This window comes from Astyanax mexicanus, chromosome 7 (assembly GCF_023375975.1).
Source record: "Astyanax mexicanus isolate ESR-SI-001 chromosome 7, AstMex3_surface, whole genome shotgun sequence".
NCBI classification, from domain to species: Eukaryota; Metazoa; Chordata; class Actinopteri; order Characiformes; family Acestrorhamphidae; genus Astyanax; species Astyanax mexicanus.
This window is the reverse complement of record NC_064414.1, coordinates 18,407,954-18,434,764: the sequence shown is the minus strand read 5'-3', so window position 1 is coordinate 18,434,764 and position 26,811 is coordinate 18,407,954. Positions and strand designations below refer to the sequence as shown.

The window sequence follows — 26,811 nt, the reverse complement described above, 5'->3', positions numbered from 1 at the left end:
CAATTCAAATTCATAATTAAGTTTTTTATTTAGGGGGCCATTCTCAATTTAATTCTGAATTGTGTCAACCCAGGAAATTACAACAATGCTTATAATTTAAATTTAAAATGCTTATAACTTTAGTTTAAAAGCTTTATAAATTATATATGTGGAGCAGAAACACTCAATGTTGTTATGTGTTGAGGAAATAGAACTTCTTTCAGTATAAAAATGATTAATTTACACATTTATTAAGTTATGATTTTGCTCAATAGCTCCATATGAACCCATTCATTTTGGACTCACTCGAGAGCGCCCTCTGGTGGTTAAATAAACCCGGATGAGACTCTGAAGGGGTCAGTCTCCTCTGTAGAGGCTCTCTGATTATCCGCTCTGACAAGCTGCGTTTATTAGTATCGAGTTTATCGCGGTGTTGTGTCGAGTTTCTCTCTCTCTCAGAGTGAGAATCGCGGGGTTATAGAGGAGAGGCCGCTGGCGGGGCTGCGGGCGGCGCTGGTGCAGGTATGAATTCAGAGGTTTCAGGCTGTAATCTCTCTGTAGGAGCTCTTCTCTGGCCTGTGCTAGTTTACCCCCTGCTGCTGCTGCCTCTGCCTGTGTTCTGTCGATTTGTGCTAACCGGCGATATGTGCTGCCTAGCGACACTGCGCATGCGCGATTTAAAATCCACATTTTAAATCGTAATTGTGTTTTATATTGTTTATATCCAAGGGTGAGTTTTCTTTCACAGTGTAGGCGTATTGATATATGGTGTACTTAAGTGTTATAAAGGTGCAAATAGCGATAAAGTATATTAATATAAAAAGAGAATAAATGTTGACTGATAAAGTGATTAGGCTGTACATATAACGTACGTGTACAGATAACCTACGTGTGCTGTGAACTTGTAGAAAACGATGCTGTTATTGCCTGTTGGAATATCCTAAGCCACCTGATGTTTTATTTATCTACTTTAAGTAGCTTTGCCTGTAAATGTACACTAGTAGCACGTTTAGACAAGGTAGCAGAAATCGACAGAACACCGCTCAGCTGAGTCCTCATCTCCTCACCAGTCTCTCCAAAACCCCAGAAAAGAGTGATCTACAGCAGTGTTACAGAGCGGCACCGGTGCACTGCAGTGTTCAGCAGAGTGTGATTATTTTACACTGATCTGAATCTGATTATATGATCTGATTATTAGTGCTGCTGCTGCCTGTAGCAGATAAACCCAGAGCTACCTGCAGCTACAGCAGCTCTGATGATGACAGACAGACAGATAGATAGACAGACAGACATATATACAGGTAGATAGACAGACAGAGCACCTAAACGCATTATTTAAACGCTATAAAACAAGCATGGTCATCTATATCTGAATTCTCCTTAAAGACATGCTGTAGTATTGTAATGATACACTCATCAGCTCATTAGGGAATTGTGTGACATTTCTTGACAATAACCAATATATATATATATTCAATGTGTTTTCCTGGTTTTTATATATTTTTTACACTCTAAATTTAATATTGAAGACATTAAAGTTATACAGGAACACATGGTTAGTTCGTAAACCAGAAGTGTTAAACAAACCAGAAAATGATTTGCCTTTTTACTTTAGAACAGAATGTTTTGTTTTATATTTTGCTACAAAATTTTAAAGGGTAGCAGGTTTTATAGTTTTTTTATTTATTTATTTTGTTCTCAAATCAAATATTAATTTATGTTAAGAAAATCAAGGGTCAGTTTTGGAAGATTGAGAAACCTTTGTATCAAGTTTTTGTCTTTCTATTCACTTAAATGAGAGAGAGACTGATTTATGAGCTGTTTTATTTACACAGAGCTGCAGACAGAACTCAGAGCCCGTGGATGGAAGTGAGCAGGGCTCGAGACATGGGTCCAGAAAGAGTGTTGCCGAGCTCCGAGGAGGATCTGGTGCAGGACAGGACCTCCGACACTGCGGTTGCAGAAGAGTGGAGTGGTGAGGACATGGAGGAGGAGGAAGGGGGAGCTGGGGAGGAAGAAGAAGACAATGGGGGATATTATTACCAGCCACTGAACCAGGATCCCGATGGCCTAAACAACTCGAACGTGGAGCAACCCGACGAGGGAACACATGCCGAGCAGATCCAAGAAGTCCAGGAGCGAATAGAGGTAGAGTATGTGTGACTTCACTGCTGCAGCTAAAACTGATTAATAAATGAACCAAATTATACAGCAGGAAAAGCTTTGCTTCGCTTTACACATCATGACCTGTGATTTAAGGCTGTATGTCCTGGGTAATAGATGTGATAGATGTTTCACTGATAATCAATGGCTATTCCACAGGCCATGGGTTTGTTCCTGCCTCAGCCGCCACCTCCAGACAGTGATGAGGAGGAGGATCCTGAAGGAGCTGCTGCACAGCAGAGTCACTCTTCCATTCCTATGGATCCAGGTAAGCAGAACATGTAATGTATGATTTTAAAAGAAGCGTCTGTTTCAATTTCAAGGCAGATTTTCCATAAGCCATGAGAAAAGTAATAAACTATGATTAAAACTATATCTTATATTTTCATCTTGAACACAAAACATAATCTCCAGTTAATATTAATATTTATAATATTTTGAGGATTGCTAAAGCCAGACCTAGTGTAGATTGTTAGGCTGTCACAAATTTTAGTATATGTTTAAATACAGCTCCATTTAGTCTTACTAATGTCAGTAGACATTTTCTACTATATCTTACTATGCACAATAAAACTGTTCACTTTTTACTGCTCTACTACAGTAGCTAAATTCGCCACGAGCAGCATACGAGGATCAGTTTACTAAAAATATTAATTACTGCTTATATACAATGAACCATGCCACCTCTATTCTTAGTTTTTCTAGATCTATATTTTTTAGTATTATGTTTTCTTGTTTTTTTTTTTTGTATATATAGAATTTTATTTTTTATCTTATATATTTCCTGTCACCTCTGTCCTCTGCACTGATGTAACATTACAAATTTTCCCACTGTGGGATTAATAAACACTTATCTAATATCTTATCTTACTATCAGTCACCCTGCAGATTTCCAGTCTTTGCAGAATAATGACAGTCTGTGGATGTGTGTTTAAAAAATATATATTTTTAAAATCTACTGCATGGTTGGCATTAGCAGCTCAACAGATCCCTGAACATTGAAAGCCAAAGACCACAGAATAGCATTTTTTTTTTAATCAAATATGAGAAATAGCATGGTACATACTTTTCTCAAGTGCTGACTACCTGAACAGTTCAACTGCAATCACTAAAATAAATCTGCGATGGTTTTGCTGACAGGAATGGCTGTCTGTGGCTGCCAAAACAAACCTTTACAAACTCCTTTAATTTTTTTTATTTACTGGCTTATTGCCACTGTTCACAGATCATGTGGAGCTTGTAAAGAGGACCATGGCAGCAGTAAACCTGCCCACACTGGGTATTCCTTCCTGGGCGCAGGAGATCTCTGACGACCAGTGGAAGGACATGGTCCAAAAGACCCTTCAGTCCCGGCAGAGCTCTGCAAGCCTTATACTGGAACACAAGTGAAACCACCCAAGGCCTTCGTCATCTCCTCCACCCTGTAGCTCTCGTTCATTAAACTTCAAAAGACCCATGTGACTAAACTGACTGGGAACTGGATATAAATGTGCTTCACCCTTTTGTTTCCTTTGGTTGTGATTAGAAGATAAAACATGTCCTGCAGACCAAATATCACAAAATACATTCATAGTCCTAGAGCTTATCGTTCGCTGCATGAATATCCCTGAAGTCTTTCAGGATTACAGAAGGTGAAGTGTCTCAGAACTTTGCAAGTAATCTCTATTTACCCTTATCAAAAGATTGTATTGAGTGTACCATACCAGAGTAATACCAGTGTATCTAACTTGTGTGTCACATACCATATAGTCTGTTTTTTGTTTCTTAATCTTGGTCCTGGATGCATCTTGCGCTGCACATTATTACAGTGCTTTCACTGCTCCCAGCGCTTTCAGAGTTGCAGTGGGAGTGTTAAAGCAGAGAAAACACTAAAATGTTCACGACAGGGTGGAGGACCACTACCAGGCTTGAGAAATGTTAATCTAATCGTTCATTTCAACATGGTATGCTTTTTTTTTTTATATTGTACTTTAAAATCATTTTTGTTTTTCATGAACTCACAAACATTGAAAATACAATTACCTATTAATTAAATCAATGGCTTTGAGCATTCAATTAACTGACATCAGCTCAATCGTAGCTTTGTAACCTGTTTGCAGTACATATAGTGTAGTAGTGAATATAGTATAGATCTCTGTGCAGCATCTTCAGAAACACACTGTTCTTTTCTTTTTTGGACTTTATTTTGTTCTGTACATACATGAACATCTGTACAAAATATGACTTTCATACTATGTAATGCTCTACCTAATTAAAGTACAACATATGTACATATGACCTGGAAAGCAGCTTAAGATTAGTGTCAGACTCGGGGAGAGGAGGGCCTGGGAAAGGAGGGAAGGAGAGGGGGAGAGGGAGGGCAAAGTGTGGAGAGGCCCATACTTTCATTATATTCCCTCTACAGTGTGTGCACGCATGTGGCTGCCAGACAACAAACAACACAAAGCCCATCCACAAAGCAAACCAGATTATCGCTTTGGACCCAGGCATAGCGGCTGTTTTTGGTGGATACTGTAAATAATGTTATTAGGAGACTAGTAAAACATCACAGGAGACACAAACTGTGCAGTGTTGTCCCCTTGAGATGAGAACTCAGAGAGGCACAGGGATTTACCAATTGCTTATCTGTCTCTTGCGTGACTATCGTGTGAAAATTACATTGCACAAATAAAGGCTCATTTATGATCATTGTTAAATATGTAATCGGATATGGACGGCGGAGCCTTCAGTCATACTCTACATTCATTATTCGTATCTGTGCACATTCTCCGAAAGCTTGTGGATAAAAACGTAATGAGGCAGTATCACTTGAAATCCAGGGGCAGTATAGCAGATAGTTTAAAAATACAATATGTAAGAATTTCCTATTTGCATGTTTACCATAAACTACCTTTTAATGACAAATTGCAGACCCTATGGCCTGTTACAGAAAAAAAGGCATACCCTCACACTAAGCCACTAGGTAAGATCTAGTGATTTATATTGTTGGACAATAATTTTTTTTTGTTTATTATACATGCATTTAAAAAAAAAAAACTTTTGTACCTTTAAGCTAAACATGACAAATGCCATATGTACACAATTAGAAAAGAAACTCTGACATAAAATAAACTCACTGTGTAACTTTGACCTTCTGAGATCAAACAAATGTCCATCAAAGTGCATCAAGTTCAATGTTTCCAAAAGTTTCTATTGAACATTTGTTACAAAACTATTTTTTATGGAATCATGTGCTCGTCTATATTTAGTTTGAAACGAAACACAGGACACTTACTTTATCATACAGCTGTGGAGTGACTTACAGTAAACTTGCTTTTTAATAACTATGTATGTAAGCCATGTCTGATCTTGCAATAAGATGCAATTAAAAATGGCAGATTCTACAGATTTTAATGTTTCAACTTTATTTCTGCGCTGTATTACTGCGAAGATATTAATAGACATATTGAAAGAGGCACTGAGTTTGTGGATCCCAGAGGGTTTACACCATCACTGCCTCTTTTGTCTTTTTATTAACAAGCATATTTTCATCATGACCTCCTCCACTGTTTCTGTGTTTGTTGCAATCAGTAAAAATTTGTTTCTGAGCTGCCCTCTTTTAGTGAATAAACAGCTTAAAATTCATGCCAACGTAAAGAATGCACAGTAACGCAAGTATGTGTGAGGATTTCAACATTTAAAACTGACACTTCCATTTTTGTACATAAAGGAAGTATTATAACTGAGCCTTTACTGTGTTCATTTGTTTGTGTAGCTTTGTTGGGATGAGGAAAGTGTTGTGCTGTCTGGCCACCTACTCAAGGAGTGAATGAACGTTCTATTGGAATGGTCACAGTGAGTGATATATAATCATTCTACAACATATAGAGGGGGTGTTTACAGTAGAAGGAGGTAACAGAAGTGCAAAATAAAAAGATGGGGGGGGGGGGGAGTAGAGGGAAAAATCATAACGGCTGTGACAAGCAAGGGTGCAACCCTAAGCAATATACAATACAATATAAAATACACAAATATTTGCAACAGTAACTGCAGGCTTGTTTCCCATATAATCAGCCTGGGAAGTTAAGCAAGCATCTCTTTTCTTCTTTATAGTTCTAGTACGAGGATTGTATAGCGCTCGACCATACACCTTTAAGTGCATGTTTTACTTTTATTTTTTTTCTCTTAATCTTCTTTCTAAAAATATTGCTTAGGCGCTTAAAAAAATGCATAATCTATTAAAGTAATGTCAAGCGAGGTCTGGAAAGAGGGGAGCGAGGAGGTTCCTGACACTTGCACTACATTAACCCTTCCCACTGCACATGAGCGATGTGAAATATGGGAGGTTTTTAATGTCAAACAACACAAAAACATAGGACAAATCTGAAATTCATAAAGCCAGACTATGACTTTCTTAGGAAACTGCTATAAATGTAATTGACACATTACAAATAATTAGCCACACGCCAGGGAACTGTGAAGAGTACCAGCTGGTAGCTTTGGGGCATGTTAGATGTTAGGGACTGAAGACTGCGAAACATCATTGTCCTTAAGCAGAATGATCATGAAACATGGAATGGTCTGCTGGTGTTGGTTCAAGAGGTCATCAACTGTGATAAAGCAACTTACAGTGCTGTGATCTCAGCTTGTAAACAGATCACCACTAAGGCAGGAAACGGATTACGCAACACATCCTGCGATGACATTTACTGTCTGAACGAGACTGTGGGTTTAAATAAAATCCTAGAAGCCCCCCAATAAGGAGACTTTAAGGGCTCTGACGATTAGAACATTTAGACGGCAAGGCTTTACACTGCAACTATAAAGGATATGGATCTGGATCCAGCCTGGTGCAAGTCTAGATCTTCCACCTTTGATTTGATGGCAGGAATCTGAAATAGCTTCTGCCATGCAAGAGGAAAGCATGATGCTTTGTCTTGAGGAACTGTCGACTGTATGTTCTGAGCAAAGACGTTGAAACCTATCCTGTTATTACAAGTAATATAAAGAGCCCGGTTCCTTGGTTCTGCTGGAAACTGTGACAAAGGCTCTAGTTATTTCTCTACAGATCACAGAGACATGACATCCATGTAATGTGGCACATTTTGAAAGATTCCATACATTCAAATGCTCCACATAGTCCCACAAGAGCAAGGCAACATGACCCACTGTTAAAAACAAATAACAGACCTACACCCACACACACACCAAAGAGTCCCTAAACCTGTCTCAAAGACAAAACAAAACAAAAACAAAGACACTATCAACTATCATGGCCAGCACTGTGTTAACCATGGACCCTTCAAGCCAGACATGATTTACTGAACACAGAAAAACAAACAGAGGCAATGCAGGAAAAGGCAATCCTGAAAAAGCAACAGCTTTAAAAAAAAAGGGACAGAAAAGTTGGTCTAACATTCAAAAACAGACAACAAAAATGAGTGAAGAAGGAAAAAAGAAAGAAAAAAAAGAAAGAAATGTTTTCATTTATTATTATTACATTGTTATCAGACCAAAAAAAAAGAGATCAAAAGTGATTACTACTTGTGGCTATAGATGCAAACTGGAATGAGTGCTCGTCTGTGACTGTCTGTGCATGTGCGTATCTGTATGCGTGGGTTCTCGGTGTGACAGAGAGAAAGAGATTGAAAGAATAACAGAGAGCGCAGGAGCTCTCCACTGTTTTCTATTTGCCAGGATTCTACAGAAAGGGCTCTCCAGAGGATGTGAGGAAGGAAAAGAGAGGAGGCAGAGGAAAAGACAGGAAAGGAGAAGAAGAGTTTACAGCAGGCATTTCTGGACAAAGACAAGAGGGACAGATTAGGCATGGTGCAGGTGAAGGGTGGCGGTGTTCCCTGGTCAGAGAGCTTCCTGGTTAGCCGTCAGGTACTCCTCCGCTCGCTTGTGAGCCTCCAAGGCCTTGATAGTGTACACATCCTGCGGCAGCTCCGACTTCCGTCGCATCAGCACCTTGTCCTTCTTTATCTCCTTCATGCCCTGAAAAGATGCAGCAAGAACACGTCAATAAATTGTCTAACTTTACAAATGCCTTGAAAATGTAGCGGTTAACTTGAACTTCATGATAAGTTTCACTCACTATTGTTATAACATTCACTATAACACCACCGCTAGCATTATATAAATTTTATCTTCCATTAAAACTAAATTACGTCCACATAGCTTAACGTTTAGGACAAAGTTAGGGAGAAATATGATTTATTTTTATGGAGAATATATGTATTCACATCTGGTGCCTGTAAGCAGTAAGAAACAGTGTGTGTTATTGGCTTCAGTCCAAAATTACTGCCATATCCTCGATCTCCTCCACCCTAGTGAGATTGCGACCTCTGGTGTTCAAACAATGCAAATGCATAACATTTCATGGACAGAACATGGAATTGTATGTTCACACAATGCACATTGTCAAATTTCTCACTTGCGATGCGTTGTGCGACAATGCTTTTTTCCACCCTTAATAAACAATCATTTTCATAAAGAAGCAGTGAGGGTAATAAACCTTTTAATTGACTTAGGTTCTTTATGGAACTAAAGTTGCCTACAGAACCCTTAGCATCACCTTTAATGTGTTTACTCAGGAAGTAAAAAGTAACTGTAAAAGTAATCTAATCCAATTTAACAGGAAATCTAATCTGTAATAGGATACATTTTTAAAGTAATTGGTTATTACTCCCTCAAAAAATGTTTTGCCATGCAAATATTATGTGTGGGATTTGTTTTGGCATCCACTTAGAGCTGGGCAGCAAATTGATATTTTAAGGTACTGTGATAATATTATGGTACTGACAGTTAGGACTGGGTATCGATTAAACATTTTGGGTACTGATATGATACTATGAATTCAATACCGATACCCAAAGATACTTTTTTCGATACCTTTTTCTAAACTGTAAACAAAAAATAATAAACGAGAGAGAAAGAGAGACACTGCACACTGATATTTGCAAAAGATCTGTAAAATACTGGCTATCACTTAATCAGGCTGATCCTAATTCCATCAGATATGGAGCTCTTCTGGCCAATCACCTGTCCTCAAAACCACACCCACTCTGCCTGCTCAGCCAACCACTCACTGAGCTTCCTCCTCTAAACCCCGCCTCCTCCACCTCCTCCTCCACAAACTAATCATCAAACTAATTGGTTAATCCCTTTCCCTCGAATATGATCAAATTTGGACAAATGAAATAAATCAACAGATAAAATTAACCTGTTACAGATCATTAAACCGTAACATCACCCTGGCAGAGTATCTAAACATTAAACAAGTTCAGGAGAGAAAACTCCTCACTAAATACAGGATTAGTGATCACGGGCTGGAGGTGGAGAGAGGCAGATACCATAAAACCTGGAGAGCCAGAGAGGAGAGAACCTGCTCACTGCAGCTTAATGCAGATAGAGGACGAGATCCACTTCCTCCTGTACTGCCCACAGTACCAGACTATCACAGAGCCGTACTTTCAGCAGTTTAGCAACATCAATCCTGCTTTCCCATCTCTGTCTGACTGTGATAAACTCAGAGTCGTTCTCGGAGAAGAAGCTGAGACCATAACACTATCAGCCAATTACGTCTCAGCTCTACATCACCACAGAAATCAGCTTAATCAACAATCTAATCACAACTCTTCTTAAATAATTACAACATACAACACTGTTATTAATATCTTATTCACTTATTTTAATTTTTTATTATTTATTTATATTTACTTTTTTATGTAAGATGTGTTAATTAATATATTTGTATATGTATTGTTATGTATTTATTTATTTTTTTGTACCTTTTGTATATTAACTTCTTGTTTCATTGCTTTGGCAAAAGTTGTTAATTGCAATTCATGCCAATAAAGCTTTTTAAATTGAAATTGAAAATTGAGAGAGAGAGACGGAGAGAGAGAGTGAAAGAGAGACCTAGTGCGAATGAGCTGGAGAGAGAGAGAGAGAGACCTAGTGCGAATGAGCTGGAGAGAGAGAGAGCGAGAGAGAGAGAGCGAGAGAGCAAGAGAGAGAAGAGAGAGAGAGCGAGTGAGAGAGAGACCTAGCGCAAATGAGCTGGAGAGAGAGAAAGAGCAAGTGAGAGAGAGACCTAGTGCGAATGAGCTGGAGGGAGAGAGAGAGACAAACAGCACAAGTGAGTGAGAGAGAAAGAGAGACAGAGCGAACACCTGAGTGGTAGTACCGAGACATTTCGGTCAGTGGCGTCTTGGTATCGAAATTAGTAACAATATGAAGGATACAATTATTATTAGAATAGCAGTTCTTAAGAATCTGTCAATCCTCATACATTTTGTCTGCGTGTCACAATATTGTGATAAATACTGTGTAAAGTGAAAATGTCTTTAAATATTATGATACAATATTTTAAATAACATACTATATTACCCAACTCTGTCAGTGCATGGTTATATACACACAGGCGGTAGCTTTCATAATATTTTTATAGATATCGGAAGTATATCTTATTGATGGAATTAAGAAAAATATTGTATAAATATGTACATTTTGGCCATATCGTCCAGCACTACAGCCACTGCCACTTTGACTACTACAAAATAATGATAAGTATGCATCTAGTTGTAACAACATGTCACTCATTTACTGTTACGTGTATGTAAAGAATAAAAGACTAAAATTATGCAGACTAAAATATCTTAAGAGATGCTGTGTGAAGGAATTGGTTGCTGAATGAATTCTGTACAGTAGGTACAGATATTTGGATATGCTAATGAGTTACTGACCAGTTGCTGATGGCTGATATTACTGCAGCACTGTAACTTGGTGATGTGTGGACAGAATAGGGTCAACTCTGGTTCAAACTCTGAATTTAGGACTGAGGATTGTGCCCGACTGGCTCTCACAGAATATCCTCAGGCTTTATATATTAAGTTTGCATTAAAATTCAAGGCCATATACCTGCGAAGCCTCAGACTCCACAGTTTTTTTCAGCAGCTGGATGTCCTCAGCAGTGGGGGTCTCCGTCTCCATGGAGTAGTGAGGCATCCCCGGGCTCTCATTATACATCATATACTGTTTGTACACACACAAACATTTTTTTTAAATATACCTTTATACACACACAACATATAAACAACAAATGCACCCTCTGTTCACCAGTTTTACTGGTGTTACTCACCTCATCTTGAGGCAGACCTGGTCGGAGGTTAGGATGAAGCTTTGTAAGCTGGAGAGAAAAGAAATCGATTAAAACTCCAATTAATACAGACACACTTCAACAGTATAAAACCATAATTAAATTCTAGATTATTTTAAATGTGTTCCCTCAGAACACAACCAAAGCTCTGGAGAGAAGTTCTGTGGTAATTAGGCTAAATCTGGAACAATATGGTTTGAGCAGTGATTAAAGCATGACAAGCTTATGAAATACCCCAGGCTTCTTTCACACCAGTGCATGAGGGTCTATTAATATTTGCCCTGAGGCGAAAGTGTATTGATATTAGCGTAAACACCACGATAAATGCTCTTAGTCTGTATTAGAGCTGGCCAATATGTATAAAAAAAATTATATCTCAATATTTTTCCACCATCACTGTCCTTTTGAAGCATGTCATCTGAATGAACCGTTTCCTGTGTGTGTGCACCACACTCAAATCTGCGCAGATCTGACTGGCTGAGGAGCATTTTCGATGATATTTATAACTCACGATTGGTCTGCAAGTTTCCTGCAGCACAAAGTCTTCACCACAAAAGGTAGTAAAGTTACGCTGCTAAAAATAAACCATGTCGAAATTAAATGGCTCTTAATAGTTTACTAAACATCTCCTCTTCTATACCTTCTGTTACGCTCTCACTGCCTGCTGCTGAAGAGGTGGGGGAGGGGGAAGTTAAGTAAGATGAGAAACTGTCAAAGCTAATTGGAACACGGCATGTTCAATATAAACACTATTTTTAAATTTTATTTATATCTAGCATGAAAATATATCGATAATAAAAATACAGACCAGCCCTAGTCTGTATATAAAAAAAATTGTATAATATAACAACTATAAAACAGTACTCCTCCATCTTGTAGAAATGTGTTTAGTTTTTTATGGTCCAGTCTAGGCACAAGTGAGAGTGATAGGAAGTGTGTACCTGAGGATTCTGTTTGGCAAGCTCTTCAATTTTGTGCCAGATTTCTTCTCGTTCCTTTAGTTTGTACTTTTCTCTAAGGGGAAAAAATAGAACAGATTAAGCTGTGTCAGAAGAGGGGATTTCTAGCAGAACTGAAGAGAGCTCTTAAAGAGCCTCTTTAGGTAGTGCTAAAGCTCTCACAGTCTCTAAAGCTTGATTTCAGTCTCATCTCCTTTTACTGAGGACTTACTTTTGCTTCTCGGCTTTGTACTGCTGAGTGCAATCGTCAAACAGCTTTTGGTTCATTTCCATGAAGAGCTTCAGAGCATTGTAAATAAGTCCATGGATTGTCCTACAAGAAGAAGAGGACCACCATGAGAAAAAAAAGAATATCTGAATACTTCTTAAAAGGGCAAATGTTAAAACTACAGATAACATGTGTGGCTTACTTGTTCCAGTGGCTCTTGGAGTTCTTATAAAGGGCAGGGAACATGATGGGCAGGATTTTGGCAGCATTGTCACTGATTAAGCTCATGATGTACTCATTGTTCCAGTAATACAGTGCCCTTTCAGCAACCTGGAGAATAAGAAGCAATTTCAAAAGTCTAAAGCGCTAAAACAAACTGACAAGACTTAACTAAACACCATTGTGTCGTCCCAAGGCAAATAAAAACAGAACATAAGACAAGATAAAAACTCTTTTGTGATGCTTTTTTTGATGACATCATCGTATGCGATAAATGCTTATAAGCAGCTATAAACAAGATGCTCAGTCACTGGTTAAAATAGAAATGGAAGTTTTCATAATGCTCAAAATGGCACCTGTTTATGGTTTAAAACTTAACAAAAAGGCTTGCTGGTTATATAACATGTGGAAGAAGGGTGATAATATTGTGGCGCTTGTGGGGAAACCCTAAAGAAGTATTGTTGATGTTGAATTGCCTTGTTACTCAACTGTGGTGCTTTAAAAGTCACATGCTTCTTGATTCCTAAGGCTATGGTAAAACAGAAGATCACAGCAAATTGCTAACAGCACAATTTTTACTGCAAGCAGATGACAATTGATTGTGTCACATTATGCACATGCTAAAATATGACTGCTTTTACTGAAGAATTGTACAAGTAATCTGCAAAATATTGGATTAAATGTACTCATTCTAACTTGTTGATATGTGCAATGTGCAGCTGTCTAATTCATGTAAATTGTTTATATTATCTGTGAATGTACCCCTAACATACATTAGGTCCAATGAGCTGAATTTGTTTAACGAAGATATGTTGTATATCATAACTATAACAATACACAACTAGAGGCAACAGTATTGGTGGGGAAATGGAATTAATAAATAAATAAATGTGATGGTTATTTTTAGTCTGCACAGACAGAAAAAAAGCATTAGAGCAGACATAGGAAAAAGTTAGTCTAGACCCCTCCCTAGTCAATTACAAGTAAATAAGGTCCAGACGTTGACCATGTAAGCACAGAATTAGCCTCAAGAGGTGCAGAACAGTGACCAAGCAGTTTCTTACCTGGAAGTGTGGACTCGATACACACTTGGCCAGCTGTCTAAACAAAGGCTCCATAACTTTGACAAACTCAGAAGGCTCAATGACATCCAGGATCTCCTCCAACTCATTCAAGAACATCACCTCTTTAGGACTGTGAGTCTTGGGCCAGAACTTCAAAAGACCCATTATAACCTAGAACAGAGAAGGTAAAAATGTTGACAGGGATATGAGAGAATGTACAGCCTGGTCAAAATATCAAAATCAGAACAAAAACACAATACACTGATTAAATGAATGAGACCTAAGTAAGAAAATAAATAAATAATACAAATGATTAAACATTTCATTTTCAAATTGACCAGAGCTGTAAAAGCTGCAACACTTACTGGTTCAGTGAGGCTGCTGTCCTTTTCCAAAAACTGCACCACACAGTATGCCAGCTGCAGGAAAAGGAAATGACAGCCAACATTTCAGGCGATGGGAATTCTGAGAACTACATGGTACGGTCCAAACTATTTTAAGTGGCCCTAGTTCTGATCCAGAGGAATCTCTATTCTTCACATTTATACTACAACTAGTGACTGAACTTCTGAGGTAAACATATAAATAATCATAAAATAAGAGTGTACAACTTTTCCAGTGCTGAGATTACAAACCATCCAGTGTTCATTCATTATGCAGCAGACCAGAAAATTATTTATAGAGGTTTTACTTTAAACATAAACTGAAAAGTTGAGGTATGTATTTCTATATGTAGAAGCAGTACCTGAGGGTGATAGACACTAAGAGACTTGACTTTGTGTAGAGGCAGCAGAACCCGGATCAGGAACATTTTGTGCTCCTCTTTCAGCGGCAGGGCAAAGCCATTAATTATACTGTGAGACGAACAGGATACACAGCTCTGGTCATGTGACATTCCAGGTCCATTCAATTCAATACAGATAAGAGAGAGGTCTTCTATTTACTCAGGTTTGTCATGGCAACAGTGGCAGTACACGCACTCACCTTCCTAAGATTTCTAAGAGCTCCGCAATGCCATTGTGATGCTCCGTTTCATATATAAACCTGCAGTGAGAGATCAACGCTAATCACCAAGTGAAACAATGAGCCCAATTAAATAAGTAAAAGAAAAAAAAAAAATCTATTAATCAAATTTGCAGAGATGATGTGTTTAAACCTCACCTATAGAATATGTTGTTGATCTGTCTACGGATGTAGGCTCTAAGCCCCAGGAACTTGCCATAGATTCTATGCAGGATGGTCTTTAAGAAGTCTCGCTCTCTTGGGTCTTCACTGTCAAACAGCTCCAGGAGCTATAAAAGAAATGTCAAACGTTAATAAGTAAAAGTATCACATGGCACTACACAAATTTTTAAGTCTTTGTTCTGTTCACACTACGCGACTGGGTGTGCTGTAATCGCAAGTCCTTCAGTTGCTGTGGCTTTCACACGACATTACTGATCAGCGACACAGGGTCAGGAATTACATGATTTTTCCACCATGGGAAATTACAGACTCACCTGGCTTCCCTTCAGAAATACGTTTCATCAAAAGAACATACCACAACTAAACGCACATGAGAACTAGCAATGCCTAGACAGAGAACCTCCAGAGAGGAGAGTATGCACTTAAAGTGAGTACAAAATGATGGGTTCATATTAAGCAATTGAGTAACAACAGATAAATAAATGTCTGGTGGTTTTTATAGTGAAATATGTATTTATGTCCTCAACACAGAACAATATAAATTGTTTTAGTACTGGAGATATAATTTTAACTCCAGCATCACCTCACTAACCAGTCAGCTCACAGTAACAGACATGCTATTGTCTTCATGGACTATTTCCATTTTTCTACAGCAAAGGGTTTAATTCAGGTACACCTTTGCTTTTTTGTACTAAAACACATTATTCTACTTTCTAAAATTAAAGAAATACTCATAACAAGTAGTCAGTTACAATTCTAATTTAAAGTCTTTAGCTTTTTATTTATTCACCTCAATTCATAGAGGACTCACTTGTGACTCCCTCTAAAGTTTAATAGTCAGACTATTGGCAACAAAAAATGGCCTCAAATTGTGTTGTGTGAACCTGAAGCTGCTGAAGATGTTTTCATTTTTATCTAACAATATGTAACCAGCTCTTAAGACCACGCTGTATCCTAGCTTTATGAAGAAAACATACTTACAGACAGTACAAACTTTTGGTCGATGTATTTTTTGGCGATATTAGGCTGGAAGTCAGGCGACTCCAAAAACCGTAAGAAGAATTCATACACCAGCTAAAAAAGAAAGGCAGTTGAGAAAATAAAATCAGTCAAAAACCAACTGATAACAAAAATACATTGTAAAAAAGTAAATGACAATATACTGTCATTCAATCAGCTGTTTATTAATCTGCAATTATATATAATTTTAAAATATAACTGTGGAAAAATATGAGATGACTTAAATATACAAAGTTTTTTTTTATTTTACCAAATTGAAAACCTCTGGAATATAATCAAAAGGAAGATGGATGATCACAAGCCATCAAACGCTTGCATTTTTTCACCATGAGTGGCATAAAGTTATCCAAAATCAGTGTGTAAGGCTGGTGGAAGAGAACATGCCAGGATGCATAAGAACTGTGATAAAAAAAACAGGGTTATTCGACCAAATATTGATTTCTGGATCTATTAAAAAAAACTCTATGAATATGAACTTGTTTTCTTTACATTATTTAAGATCTGAAAGCTCTGCATCTTGTTTTGTTATTTTATCAATTTACTTTTTGCAAGTAAATGTTCTAAACGACAATATTTTTATTTGGAATTTGGGAGAAATGTCTGTCAGTTTCTAGAATAATACAACAATGTTTATTTTAATCAAACATAAACCTATAAACAGCAAAATCAGAGAAACTGATTCAGAAACTAAAGTATACGCTCTAGGTCTTCATTTCATCGCATGCAGCAAATCAGTGATAATAGCCATTGTAATTCAATTAACAGGGTTAACTTTAAAGTTCAATTTAATGTGTCTCTCAGCTTTAGTACTATGCAGTTACTGACATGAACATCTTCAGAGTTCTACAGCATCAACGTGGCTCCTTCCCACACAGCGTGCTTTAGTGGATGCTACCTGGGTCTGAGTCAGCTTCACCATGTTCATCCTTTTCTGCATGATTTTCTTGGTATTCGTCATACACTGCACTTCTCTATGCCTCTAGGGGCCACCTACCACTAATGTAAGCAGAGTAACATCTGCAGATAGCTTTTTGATTTGATTCTACTGACTACCAGAGCCACTGTGAAAGAGTGGATACTGCTTGTGCTGAGGTAGAGATCTGTTACTAAGTAGAACAAGCAGCAATGTGATGTATGACCCCTATGGGGTTCACCTAAAGGCTCCACATTTATGCTCCCAATACATTAGTTAAATAATACAAAAACATAGAAATCTATTATGTTGTGTGTTGGTGCATTTTGATGCGTTTATACATACGCTTATCAAATATATGCAACACAGTTATTATGCCAATCTGCTTGTTTCTATTATCCATTTTCAGCTCCACTGATCTATCAAACTGTCCTTCAGTGGTCAGGACCCCACAGGACCACTATAAGGCAGCTTTGGGTGGTGAGTCATTCTCAGCGCTGCAGTGAAACAGTCATGGTTGTTGTGTGTTAATGCATATATTTCTGGTACAAATAGACCAGACACAGCAGTGCAGCTGGATTTTTAAACACTGTGTTCACTCACTGTCCACTCTAGTAGACTCCTAGGACTATAAAATGCCTAATATGCTCAGTGGAGCTGAAAAGGAAAATGGGTGTAGATTGATTAGTGTACATATACACCACAACTGTAGGAACCACAAATATTGGCTGCTAATTTGCTTGTCTGTCAGAAGATGGCCAAGTGGTATTATATCTGCAATGTTTCCCTAGCCATTACGACAAACAAACAAAGCTACTTACAAACGTTTTTCTCATCTGCTTATATCTCAAATTTATACTTTCAGATTTCCAGTGGTTATGTTATCAGATCAGTGCTGAGGTGGCACACAGAGGTCCACACTCACCTGCAGGTGGGGCCAAGCTGCCTCCAGAGTAGGCTCATCCTCCTCAGGGTCAAACTCTGCCCCCGTAGGATTGGAAGATGGAGGCAGAGTTCTAAATAAGTTCATTGAAAACTATAAGGAAAAGAACAAAATGAAGACTGAATTAAAAGATGGAAAATAAGAAGAATTTATTCATTTATGCCATTCTACCGTTTATAGCTGAAAGGCTGCAACGTGATTTTAAAAGGGGGACAATATCCACTACTACCTATCAAAAGTGATAAAGAAGATAATGACTACATTACTGAACTATTCAGCTGCTACCTATAGCAGACACAGACCATACCATTCTTCATATGAGCAGTTTGTGCGTGTGGGGGGGTGTTTTAGATGTGAATTATATGTGCCTAAAAAACAGCGCAGGTGTTCAAAGCCTGATTTGTGATGCCTAATTACCCCAACTGTCTAGTGTCCATAAAAGTGTACACTACACTACACTACACTACACGACACATACACTACTATTTGTCAGTACAGTGTAGAACTGGACATAGCCCTGAAAGGATAAAATGCCTGGCTTGAAGGATTCTGCTGAGTTTTGCCAGCATGGGCTTTGCTACCAGAAATAAATCGCAAGATATAGAAGCATCTCCTGACTTGGCTAGAAATCTATTGCTTCCCTTTGCACCTCCAGGACCTGTCAGGCAAAAGTCATTACTGTCCACAGACAGGATGTGTCATGCTGTGAAGCTTTCAGACATTTGTGAAAAAGAAAAAAAACGTCTCCCAGGCTTTTTTTTCTTGGGCCTGCTGTGGAACCTAAAAAAAGGATTTCCAGTAAAAGTATAGTGTAAGATTTAACAAACAATTGCTGCAGAAAAGGAAATAATACTTTTGCAAGATAAAGGTATATTTAACAGGATTATATATACACCACTGAGACAGAATTTCATGCAATAAAAGTGATGATGGCATGTTTTTTCATTTTGGCAAGTTGTCTTATCAGGTCTTTTTCAAATTCTGTCTCCCTACCAGAACCTGACTCCCATCTAGTGCATGTATGTTGTGTAGCAGAATAAGCTTTAACAGATTACTCTCACATTTCTTTTACATCTGTTTATAAATAAAGGTTAAATTTACAGTGAATCTACAAGAATCACTAGCACAATTTGTTTCCACCATACTGCTATGTGATGTTTGTGTACACAAAGGGGAGTCAGCTTTTTGAATAAGCACTGGTTCTAAACTTTTCTTTTGGTGTAAACACATAAAAATTTTTATGCAGTTTTCACACTGCAGATGAACCAAATTATGGTTCAGCAGATCTGGACTAAATTTCGGGTCCTGTAGCCTAGACTGTAGATCATGAGAGGAGTGTGCCATATCATATCATATGCAATAATATTGACAACATTTTTTTTAAATTGTGAACGATATTATACCCTAAAATATCGTGCCATAGGTTACTGCTTTTTTTGTTTTTAGCAAAAGAAAAATTCACACTGTTCTCATTTTCCATTATATATCTACTAGAGACAGATTATATTTGTCCAGTATCATTTATTTTACTTCAGTCCTGGATATATGGAGATATTTGGAGTGCTTTATTAGTATCATGACGTTCTGGATGATTGACTTACAAATCAAGATTACAAATCTGATAAAATTCTTGTATTTTGTAATATCTTAGTTAGGGGTGTGTCATATCATATAGTACGCAATAATACAATTTTATTTACATTTTGTTGAAGTAGAGTATTCTTTAAAAAAAAAAATGAATTTAGTGTTTGGTCACCAAGAGTATCGTCATTGTGAAATTATTTTAGGACCATATCTCCCACCCCTAGTTCATGACCCATTTTATACCTTATATTTTGGTTTAGACCAAAACTGAAAAGACCAAACAAGGTAGGCGTGAAGGCACCCTGAGATTTTAATCAGAATACAAAAGCTTATTCTTCTAACTTCTTTTAAAAAAGCATGAACTATGAATTAATCACAACTGTCTTTGTGATAAAGGATCACTTGCGTTACCAAATGCATTTAATCCAGTTTCATTTCAAATGGCGATCAGTATTTGTGACAACGAGAAAAAGAAGGCAGCTATATTGAAGCACAATATTATCTCCACCCTAAAGTATGCTGTATTTGTTTAACACAGCAAATTGAAATAATAAATCTAAAGTATATAGGTACTCGTACCTGCTATAGTTAATGGGCGATAATCAAGAATTTCTCCTACATACAATAAAAGAATTGAGTCTTGACCTAGATCTGTATACATCTGGTCTGATTATGGGGTGAGGAATGAATCAGACACTTGTGAGAGCTTATGTTCAGGTGTGTGCTTTATAGTGTCTTGCATAGCGTGAGAATAAGCACGTGCAGGCGCTCTCTCACCATAATTACAGCTTCAGGGTAGATGGACTCGGTAACTACATCACGGTTGTGCGTGATGTACTCCACCATCTCATTGAGGCCAGCGCGCTTCACCTCCTTGTATTTGAGATCACTGAGGGGATCTGTTACAAAGTCGAAGAGTACGCAGCACTGGCGCAGCTTCTGAACAAACAATTCCTCCCTGTCGATGGGTGGGGCATCTGAAAGTCGAAGAGATATACACAAGCAAAGACAAGGGCATTAAAAAAAAACAGTGCAAGAGAAAAGTAAAAAAAAAGTGCAAAGCAAAACTTTAGCTTTTCACTGTTATACTGTTACCAAACATGGCTGCTCCATTCCAAATTTAATTTAAGCACCATTCATATCTCATTAAACCATCAGACATTCACTGGCATTCCCCTCTCACCTAGACATCATGACAGTGAACACATGTCTGGGGCCTCTACGCCTGCGAGGGCATGCAGAAAATAACACTGCACTGTCATGCCTGCATACCGCACACTGTGTCTCGAACACCCTTGACAATACTGCACTGTTGTTTTCTGTTTCTGAAGTCTGAAAATAGCTGACCATATTTTAGAGTTGCTGCTAACAATTACAGTCTTGCAAAAAAGTTTGATTGCCCTTGGTGAAATTATGTTTTGTTGATTTTCAGAGTCAACATAAGCGAACAGATTCAAATATTTATTAATTACACTTTCCCCCAAATACATTTAAAGCAATATAGGATTCTGTTTTTGGTAAATTAGTTTGTTGGTTAGTTAGTCTCTCTCTATTGCATATTGAGGTGGAAAGTTCCAGTCTTAAAGGGTCTGATTTCATCTGATTAAAACTCAGTTTGGTAGCTCTGTTAAATCAGGAAAATCAGTAAACTGTGCTTGACACCAGGCCCCAGAATGTAAAGACTGACATATGCGTCCTCAAAGTCATGTGAAGCACCACTGCATCTATTTAAACTGTCATCAATATGACATGTCTGATGGTATTTCCTCCTTGTGCCCAATGATTCTAGGTAGAGTGTGGACCCACCACGAAAAGAAAATCAATAAGCTAAGATAAGAAGATGGAAAAGATGAATGTAGCAACATCATTGGGCAACGTAACCCACCAGGCCAGCAGAGGACATTAACACCACAAAGGTTGATGTCAAATTCCTCAAGACGCAAAGTTAATGGCAAAGCAGCCCTAAAACCAGCAAAAGCTGAAGTGCATTTTCTAACATCTAAATTTTAAGCAGTGGCTAAATTAGCATGATGGCTATTGCTGGCCATTAGGAGTGCTTTAAACTATTTTGAGGCACATCCTGTAGACTGATTTGCGTGTTTTCCCTTCATTCTCTCTCAGCATGCCAGTCTCTGTTTTCTACCACCTGTTTACAGAGTGTGACACTACCAAATTGGAATTTTGAAATATTTTCATTTGGAAATACCATAATACACTTTAGATACTGCAGTATACAGTATAACCATTATACCACCCTAATCTAGATATGCCTTGACTGGATTCTGTTTATGTTATTTATTGTCCTTAATGAGAAGATGAGATGTGATTTTAATTTCCTGCATAAAAAATAACACCAGCATGTATTTAACATCCATTTTTTTATAAATGTGGTTGGGATAGCAGGGTGTTCCACAACATGATGGAATAGTAGTGGATACTCACATTTAAGTGTCAGCTATACCAAAAAATGCGAATGTCTATTTAAATGCACGTTAACTACCTGTAAATAAACACATGTACCCACATTATTGTGCATACACACCACATAGACTAAGAGAGAGAGCAAGGGAGCTAGTGTGTGCAAACAAGCAATTCAGCGAACGAGCGAACGAGAACACGAGAGAGAAAAAAAAAAAGATCCATAGCAAAAATTACTAAAGTTTTTTAAACTTTAAACTTTTTACAGGCATATTTATGCTCGTCTTTACTGTATCCGGTAAAGGTGAATAAATTATTTTTATTTAATACGGATAACATCCATCTCCAACCACACCTGAATGTGGTTTAAGTGAATTGATCTTACTCCAATCACAATTGCTTTTCTTGAGGTCTAGTGAAATATGTTCCCAAACCAATCACCAATGCCAGGTGTATATAGGCTCACAAACTTAAAACACTATTTGTCGCAAGAAAAAGTTGCATACAAATCAGACCATAATGTAAGAGAGACTGTAAAAGGTCTCTATTTACCATAATGTGGCTGAACTGCTGCCTATGAATAACCCACACACATGCTCTGTTTTAGGGCGTTTTCACACCCGCACTATTTGGTCTGATTGGTCTCTGGTTGGTTTGTACCCTTACTGCGGTTCAATTGAGCTGGTAAAATCGCACTCGGGTGTGGATCAAAACAACCTTACCGAGACCAGCAAGACTAGCAGTTCGAGTGTGGTGAAAACAGTCTCGATCCGATCAGGCTATCAAATAAATTGCTAAACTGCTGATAAGGTGCAGTTTAATCTGATATATTAGCCAGATGATGCTAATCACCACAGCTATGAACAAACGCTGTCTCTGTTCTATGCACACACGGTTTGTGCTGTGTTCACTACTTGCAGGTGCGTGACTCCCGTTTACTACATGTACATCTGCGCTGCCCATCCTATTGAAAACAACACTGTGTATAAAACATATATAGAAACAGCTACATTTGGATGGCTTAAATGAGCATAATAAGAATAATATTTTTGGTCTATTATTATGTGAACACACTTAAGTAAAATTTCCAATAAAAGTTTGTTATCCTAAACAAGAGGCTTTTATTGAAGAGACATTTTTCACCACAGATAGAGCAGTGAAGGGTAATAGATAGGGCTGGACCCGAATATTCGGGTATTCGGATATTCGTTCGTTGAGTAGGTATTCGGTTTTTAATTTTGGTATTCGGATATTCGTTTTTTTTCTCCTTTCCAGAGTTCCACCTCACTCTAACCACTTCTGTTCTCGCGGGTCCCGTCAGAATATCTTGCGCGCGGACAGAACTGAACTGTTATTGGCTGGAGCGGGAGTTTAATCCAGACGATGCGGGAGCAAATTAATAAATAGTTAAGAAAACTGTAATAATTGTAAAAAAAAAAAAAAAAAAAACTTAAAGAAAACTCTCAACGCGCAGGATGGACCGACACACACGCACACACCGATGGCACTATTCAGCACTATTCAGCGCTGCTGTTTTAATAAATATATAAGTAAATTTGAAGCACTAAATGTAGTTTATTTAATTTATATTAGGAACGTGGGGCGGGAGAGGCAGAAATGTGTATGTGGCGGGCGGGCGCGGGATTAAAATAAGCTATTTTTTGCGGAGCGACGAGACAGAAACGCGGGAGCGTGGAGGAGTGGGTTTAAAAAATCAGTCTCGCGCAGACCTCTATTATATTATATTATATTATATTATCTATTATACATAAAAAAAATGCAGGCACTTGGAAACTGATTTATATAATAAAACGTAAGGGGTAATGTGGCAACAGTAGGGGCTAAATCGATTACAAAAGCCTGGCCTACAAAAATTATGTCTGAACGAATTTCCTCTTATCTAATATAATTTAAAATGGTTTAAAAATATAAAATAATTTCTAAACAAACGAAATATTTAATATTGAGCTTATAGCCCAAGTGCAAAAATACAAAATCAGTAATACGGCTATGCCCTGCACAATCCTTAAACCCAAATAGACCAAGTACAATAACGTCATTAACAATGACTTTCCTCTACTCTAATATAATTTAACATGGTTTAAAAATATAAAATAATTTCTAAACAAACGAAATATTTAATATTGAGTTTATAGCCCAAGTGCAAAAATACAGTTTACAATGACTGTCCTCTAATATAATTAACAATGTTTAAGAATATAAAATACTTCCTGAACAAACGTTTTTTTTTTGTTTGTTTGTTTTTTAAGCAAATAGCCTAAGTGTGAAAACACAAACAGCAATTTACTGGGCTGGCTTGCGCAGCGGAGAAACCGTGCAGCAGCAGCCTCCTAGCCTGCTTACGCAGCGGATAAGCCGCGGTGTAGGGCAGCAGAAATTCCGGGATGAAAACACAAAGAAATCTGGGCTAAAAACACAGAAAAAATATGGGGTGAAAACACAAAAATTCGGGATAAAAACACCAAAAATCCGGGGTGAATATGTCTCGTCGGTCAGAGCAAATTTTTCAGTGGATTAAGGGGGCCGTGATTTTTTTTTTTTTTTTTTTTTTTTTTTTACCTCTTTTTTAAAAACGAATATTCGAATATTCGCTTCGAATCAGTGCCGAATATCCGGAGCTCAAAAAACGCTATTCGGGCCAGCCCTAGTAATAGAAGAGGGCAGTTTAAGGACAGAAGAATTGATCCACTTTTCAGCAGAACTGAGAACAACAGAACGAGAGAAAAAAATCTAGGGCACAGACAACTGCTCCAATGAATCTATATTAAAGGGAATACACAGAGTGCCACACTGCAGCAGCTCTCTAAACTGAACATACACAGCTAAGCTTTCAAGCACTGAAAGAGACAACAATAAAACAAGTAATGTACTTGCTTTAACACACTAAGACTGAGGTGCATTTCTTCCTTTTACATGGGAACTCGGTACTCAGTATAGCAAACCTTTTACATACTTGTCCCTGTGCTTTGTTTCTCTGTCCCTACAACCTAGCAAATGATCTCTCAGCAACAAATCAATGAAGCACAAACAGAGTCAAATTAACAACCCCCTGCTGAAAAGTAGATGATCGAGAAAAACATTTAAAACACTGAGAACATCACACAACAATAAAAACCAGTAGGCTAGATTCTGAATAATTTGCTGTCCTTACATAGTGTTACAACCAGTCTGGGATATTTTCAATGTGTCAGGAAATAAAAGAGAACAATATCCCATTGTCTCAGACAGAAGCTCCACAATGATAATCTTTAAAACACTAAAAGTAAAAAACAAAAAAACTCAAAACATACAGGCCTGTCTTATTTTTAATATTGTTATATTATATATTAATCCCACAAAAATAACTGCACTAAAATATATCCATTATTATTAACATATCAAGTGCATTTTATGCCAGGATAAGAATGAAAGAAATATAGCATAATAATGGAATTCACATTAATGGGCATTTCTTATTACGTAAACACAATAAGCAATATCTAAATCAGCAAAAATTTCTAGGGGGTGTCCATACTTTGTAGATAATTAAATAATTTAAGTATCATAAAAGGCCTACACACATATGATTATCTTCTTCATTTCTCTAACATTGCTAATACAAGGGGAATTTGCCTGGTCAATAAAGCAAACAAAAAAAAATATTACAATTACTTGTAAGAACAACTTGATGCTTCAGGAAAAAAAAGAAGTACACTGTAGTCAGAGATTTCACATGAGGATGGCTGACACAAAAAGAGACATGACCTAGGCAGAGCTGGGAAGATTAGCCTTAATCCAAATGAGTATTCCAAGTACGAGTATCATCACTTCCACTAAATAATGAGTCACGTAGCTAAATAACTCGGGTGCTAAAACTCGAGCACTGAGTGGAACTGAAACACATGCATAGCTTGCATTTTGACTGCCCTGGTTTGTGTTTATAAATTTCCTACTGCAACATAGCAAGCAGATGATCACTCAACAATTATTCAAATCTAGATTTAGGAATTAGAAAACTACAATACTTAATAATAATTTAGAAAATCACTTTGAAAAAGTATTGCCAAGGCAAGGCACGAGTGTTTTTTTTTCTGTGCTCTCACTATCCGAAACCAAAACATAGTACAGTACAACCTTGACCCTTTACACCACTGCTTCAAATGTCTGACTGAAGGTCTATCTGATTATCTCAAAGCTGCCATACTCCCTACAAATAAAACAGGCATGTGATAGAAATGATCAAGTTTGAGCACTCTCTGTTTAAGGCCCATTAATGACATAAAGGGACCCTTTCTATAGTAAAGTGCACCGGGAGATTCACCATTTTGATTTTTTTTTTTTTTTTTTTTTTCAGATTTTAAAGAGTTCTATCAATACAATAACAAAAATCTAAAGCACACAGCTATAAAATACAAAGAAGTGTGTTCTTGCTGACACAGAGAAGCAAATGAACACACACACAAGGACTTGTCTAGTCCTTGTAGAGATGTATTTACTACAAAACAGTATTCTCTGGAGCAGAGAACCTTGAACCTAGTGGCACCATGACTAATGTCCAGTGTAACTTAAGAGAGGTATATTCCTGATTTTTATCGGGTCAAAAACAGTATTTAAAAAAAAAAATTGATTTCACAAAAGTTGCAAAACATTTGTACGTGTATTATGTTTAAAAGTGCATTAAATCATACCACAAAGCATTATTTCATCATTTAATTCATCATACCGATTACGAAATTATGCATAATTGTGTTTTGATTCAGCTGCTTGAATTTCCACTTTAGAACTGCTCTCAGCAATCAAGAGTGTACAGCTGGGTTATAATCACTGCTGCTACAACGAGAGCAAGACATCGACAATTTGTGTTTCATCCCATCCTTTATATTAAACAAAATGTTTACTAATATCTCTTTACTTTTGCATTGAAAGAAATATATAAATATATTAAGTTAAATGTTTTTCTGTTTTATACCTAATACTAATACTTCAGAATAATGTCTGAAATAAAGCTTTAATA

General features: G+C 37.4%; 2 protein-coding genes across 3 annotated transcripts in view; one reads left to right on the top strand and one right to left on the bottom strand.

Moving 5' to 3' along the window:
• Positions 1-342: 342 nt before the first annotated feature.
• mea1 (male-enhanced antigen 1) lies at positions 343-4,419 on the top strand. The gene is made up of 4 exons (XM_007247376.4): positions 343-501; positions 1,815-2,127; positions 2,302-2,410; positions 3,368-4,419. Exons 2-4 carry the CDS (start codon positions 1,843-1,845, stop codon positions 3,529-3,531), a joined length of 558 nt encoding a protein of 185 aa, XP_007247438.2. The 5' UTR covers positions 343-501; positions 1,815-1,842; the 3' UTR covers positions 3,532-4,419.
• Positions 4,420-5,166: 747 nt separating this feature from the next.
• The window catches only part of ppp2r5d (protein phosphatase 2, regulatory subunit B', delta), a 31,170-nt gene continuing 9,525 nt past the window's right edge, over positions 5,167-26,811 (bottom strand). For both annotated transcript variants that reach the window (XM_049481242.1, XM_049481243.1), the window contains exons 4-17: positions 20,157-20,356; positions 17,778-17,888; positions 15,901-15,993; positions 14,896-15,026; positions 14,719-14,778; positions 14,480-14,588; positions 14,100-14,153; positions 13,735-13,905; positions 12,654-12,781; positions 12,455-12,556; positions 12,226-12,298; positions 11,267-11,314; positions 11,047-11,160; positions 5,167-8,118 (exon numbers count right to left, since the gene is read on the bottom strand). In XM_049481242.1, coding sequence (XP_049337199.1) covers positions 7,981-8,118; positions 11,047-11,160; positions 11,267-11,314; positions 12,226-12,298; positions 12,455-12,556; positions 12,654-12,781; positions 13,735-13,905; positions 14,100-14,153; positions 14,480-14,588; positions 14,719-14,778; positions 14,896-15,026; positions 15,901-15,993; positions 17,778-17,888; positions 20,157-20,356 — 1,532 coding nt within the window. In that variant the 3' untranslated portion in view covers positions 5,167-7,980. The remainder of the gene's footprint in view (positions 8,119-11,046; positions 11,161-11,266; positions 11,315-12,225; positions 12,299-12,454; positions 12,557-12,653; positions 12,782-13,734; positions 13,906-14,099; positions 14,154-14,479; positions 14,589-14,718; positions 14,779-14,895; positions 15,027-15,900; positions 15,994-17,777; positions 17,889-20,156; positions 20,357-26,811) is intronic.

Excerpts from the sequence above, each read along its gene's own strand:
- mea1 (XM_007247376.4), top strand. The coding sequence starts at position 1,843 with ATGGAAGTGAGCAGGGCTCGAGACATGGGTCCAGAAAGAGTGTTGCCG. Across the intron at positions 2,128-2,301 it reads AAGTCCAGGAGCGAATAGAG|GCCATGGGTTTGTTCCTGCC; the intron begins GTAGAGTATGTG and ends GCTATTCCACAG. Across the intron at positions 2,411-3,367 it reads TTCCATTCCTATGGATCCAG|ATCATGTGGAGCTTGTAAAG; the intron begins GTAAGCAGAACA and ends CACTGTTCACAG.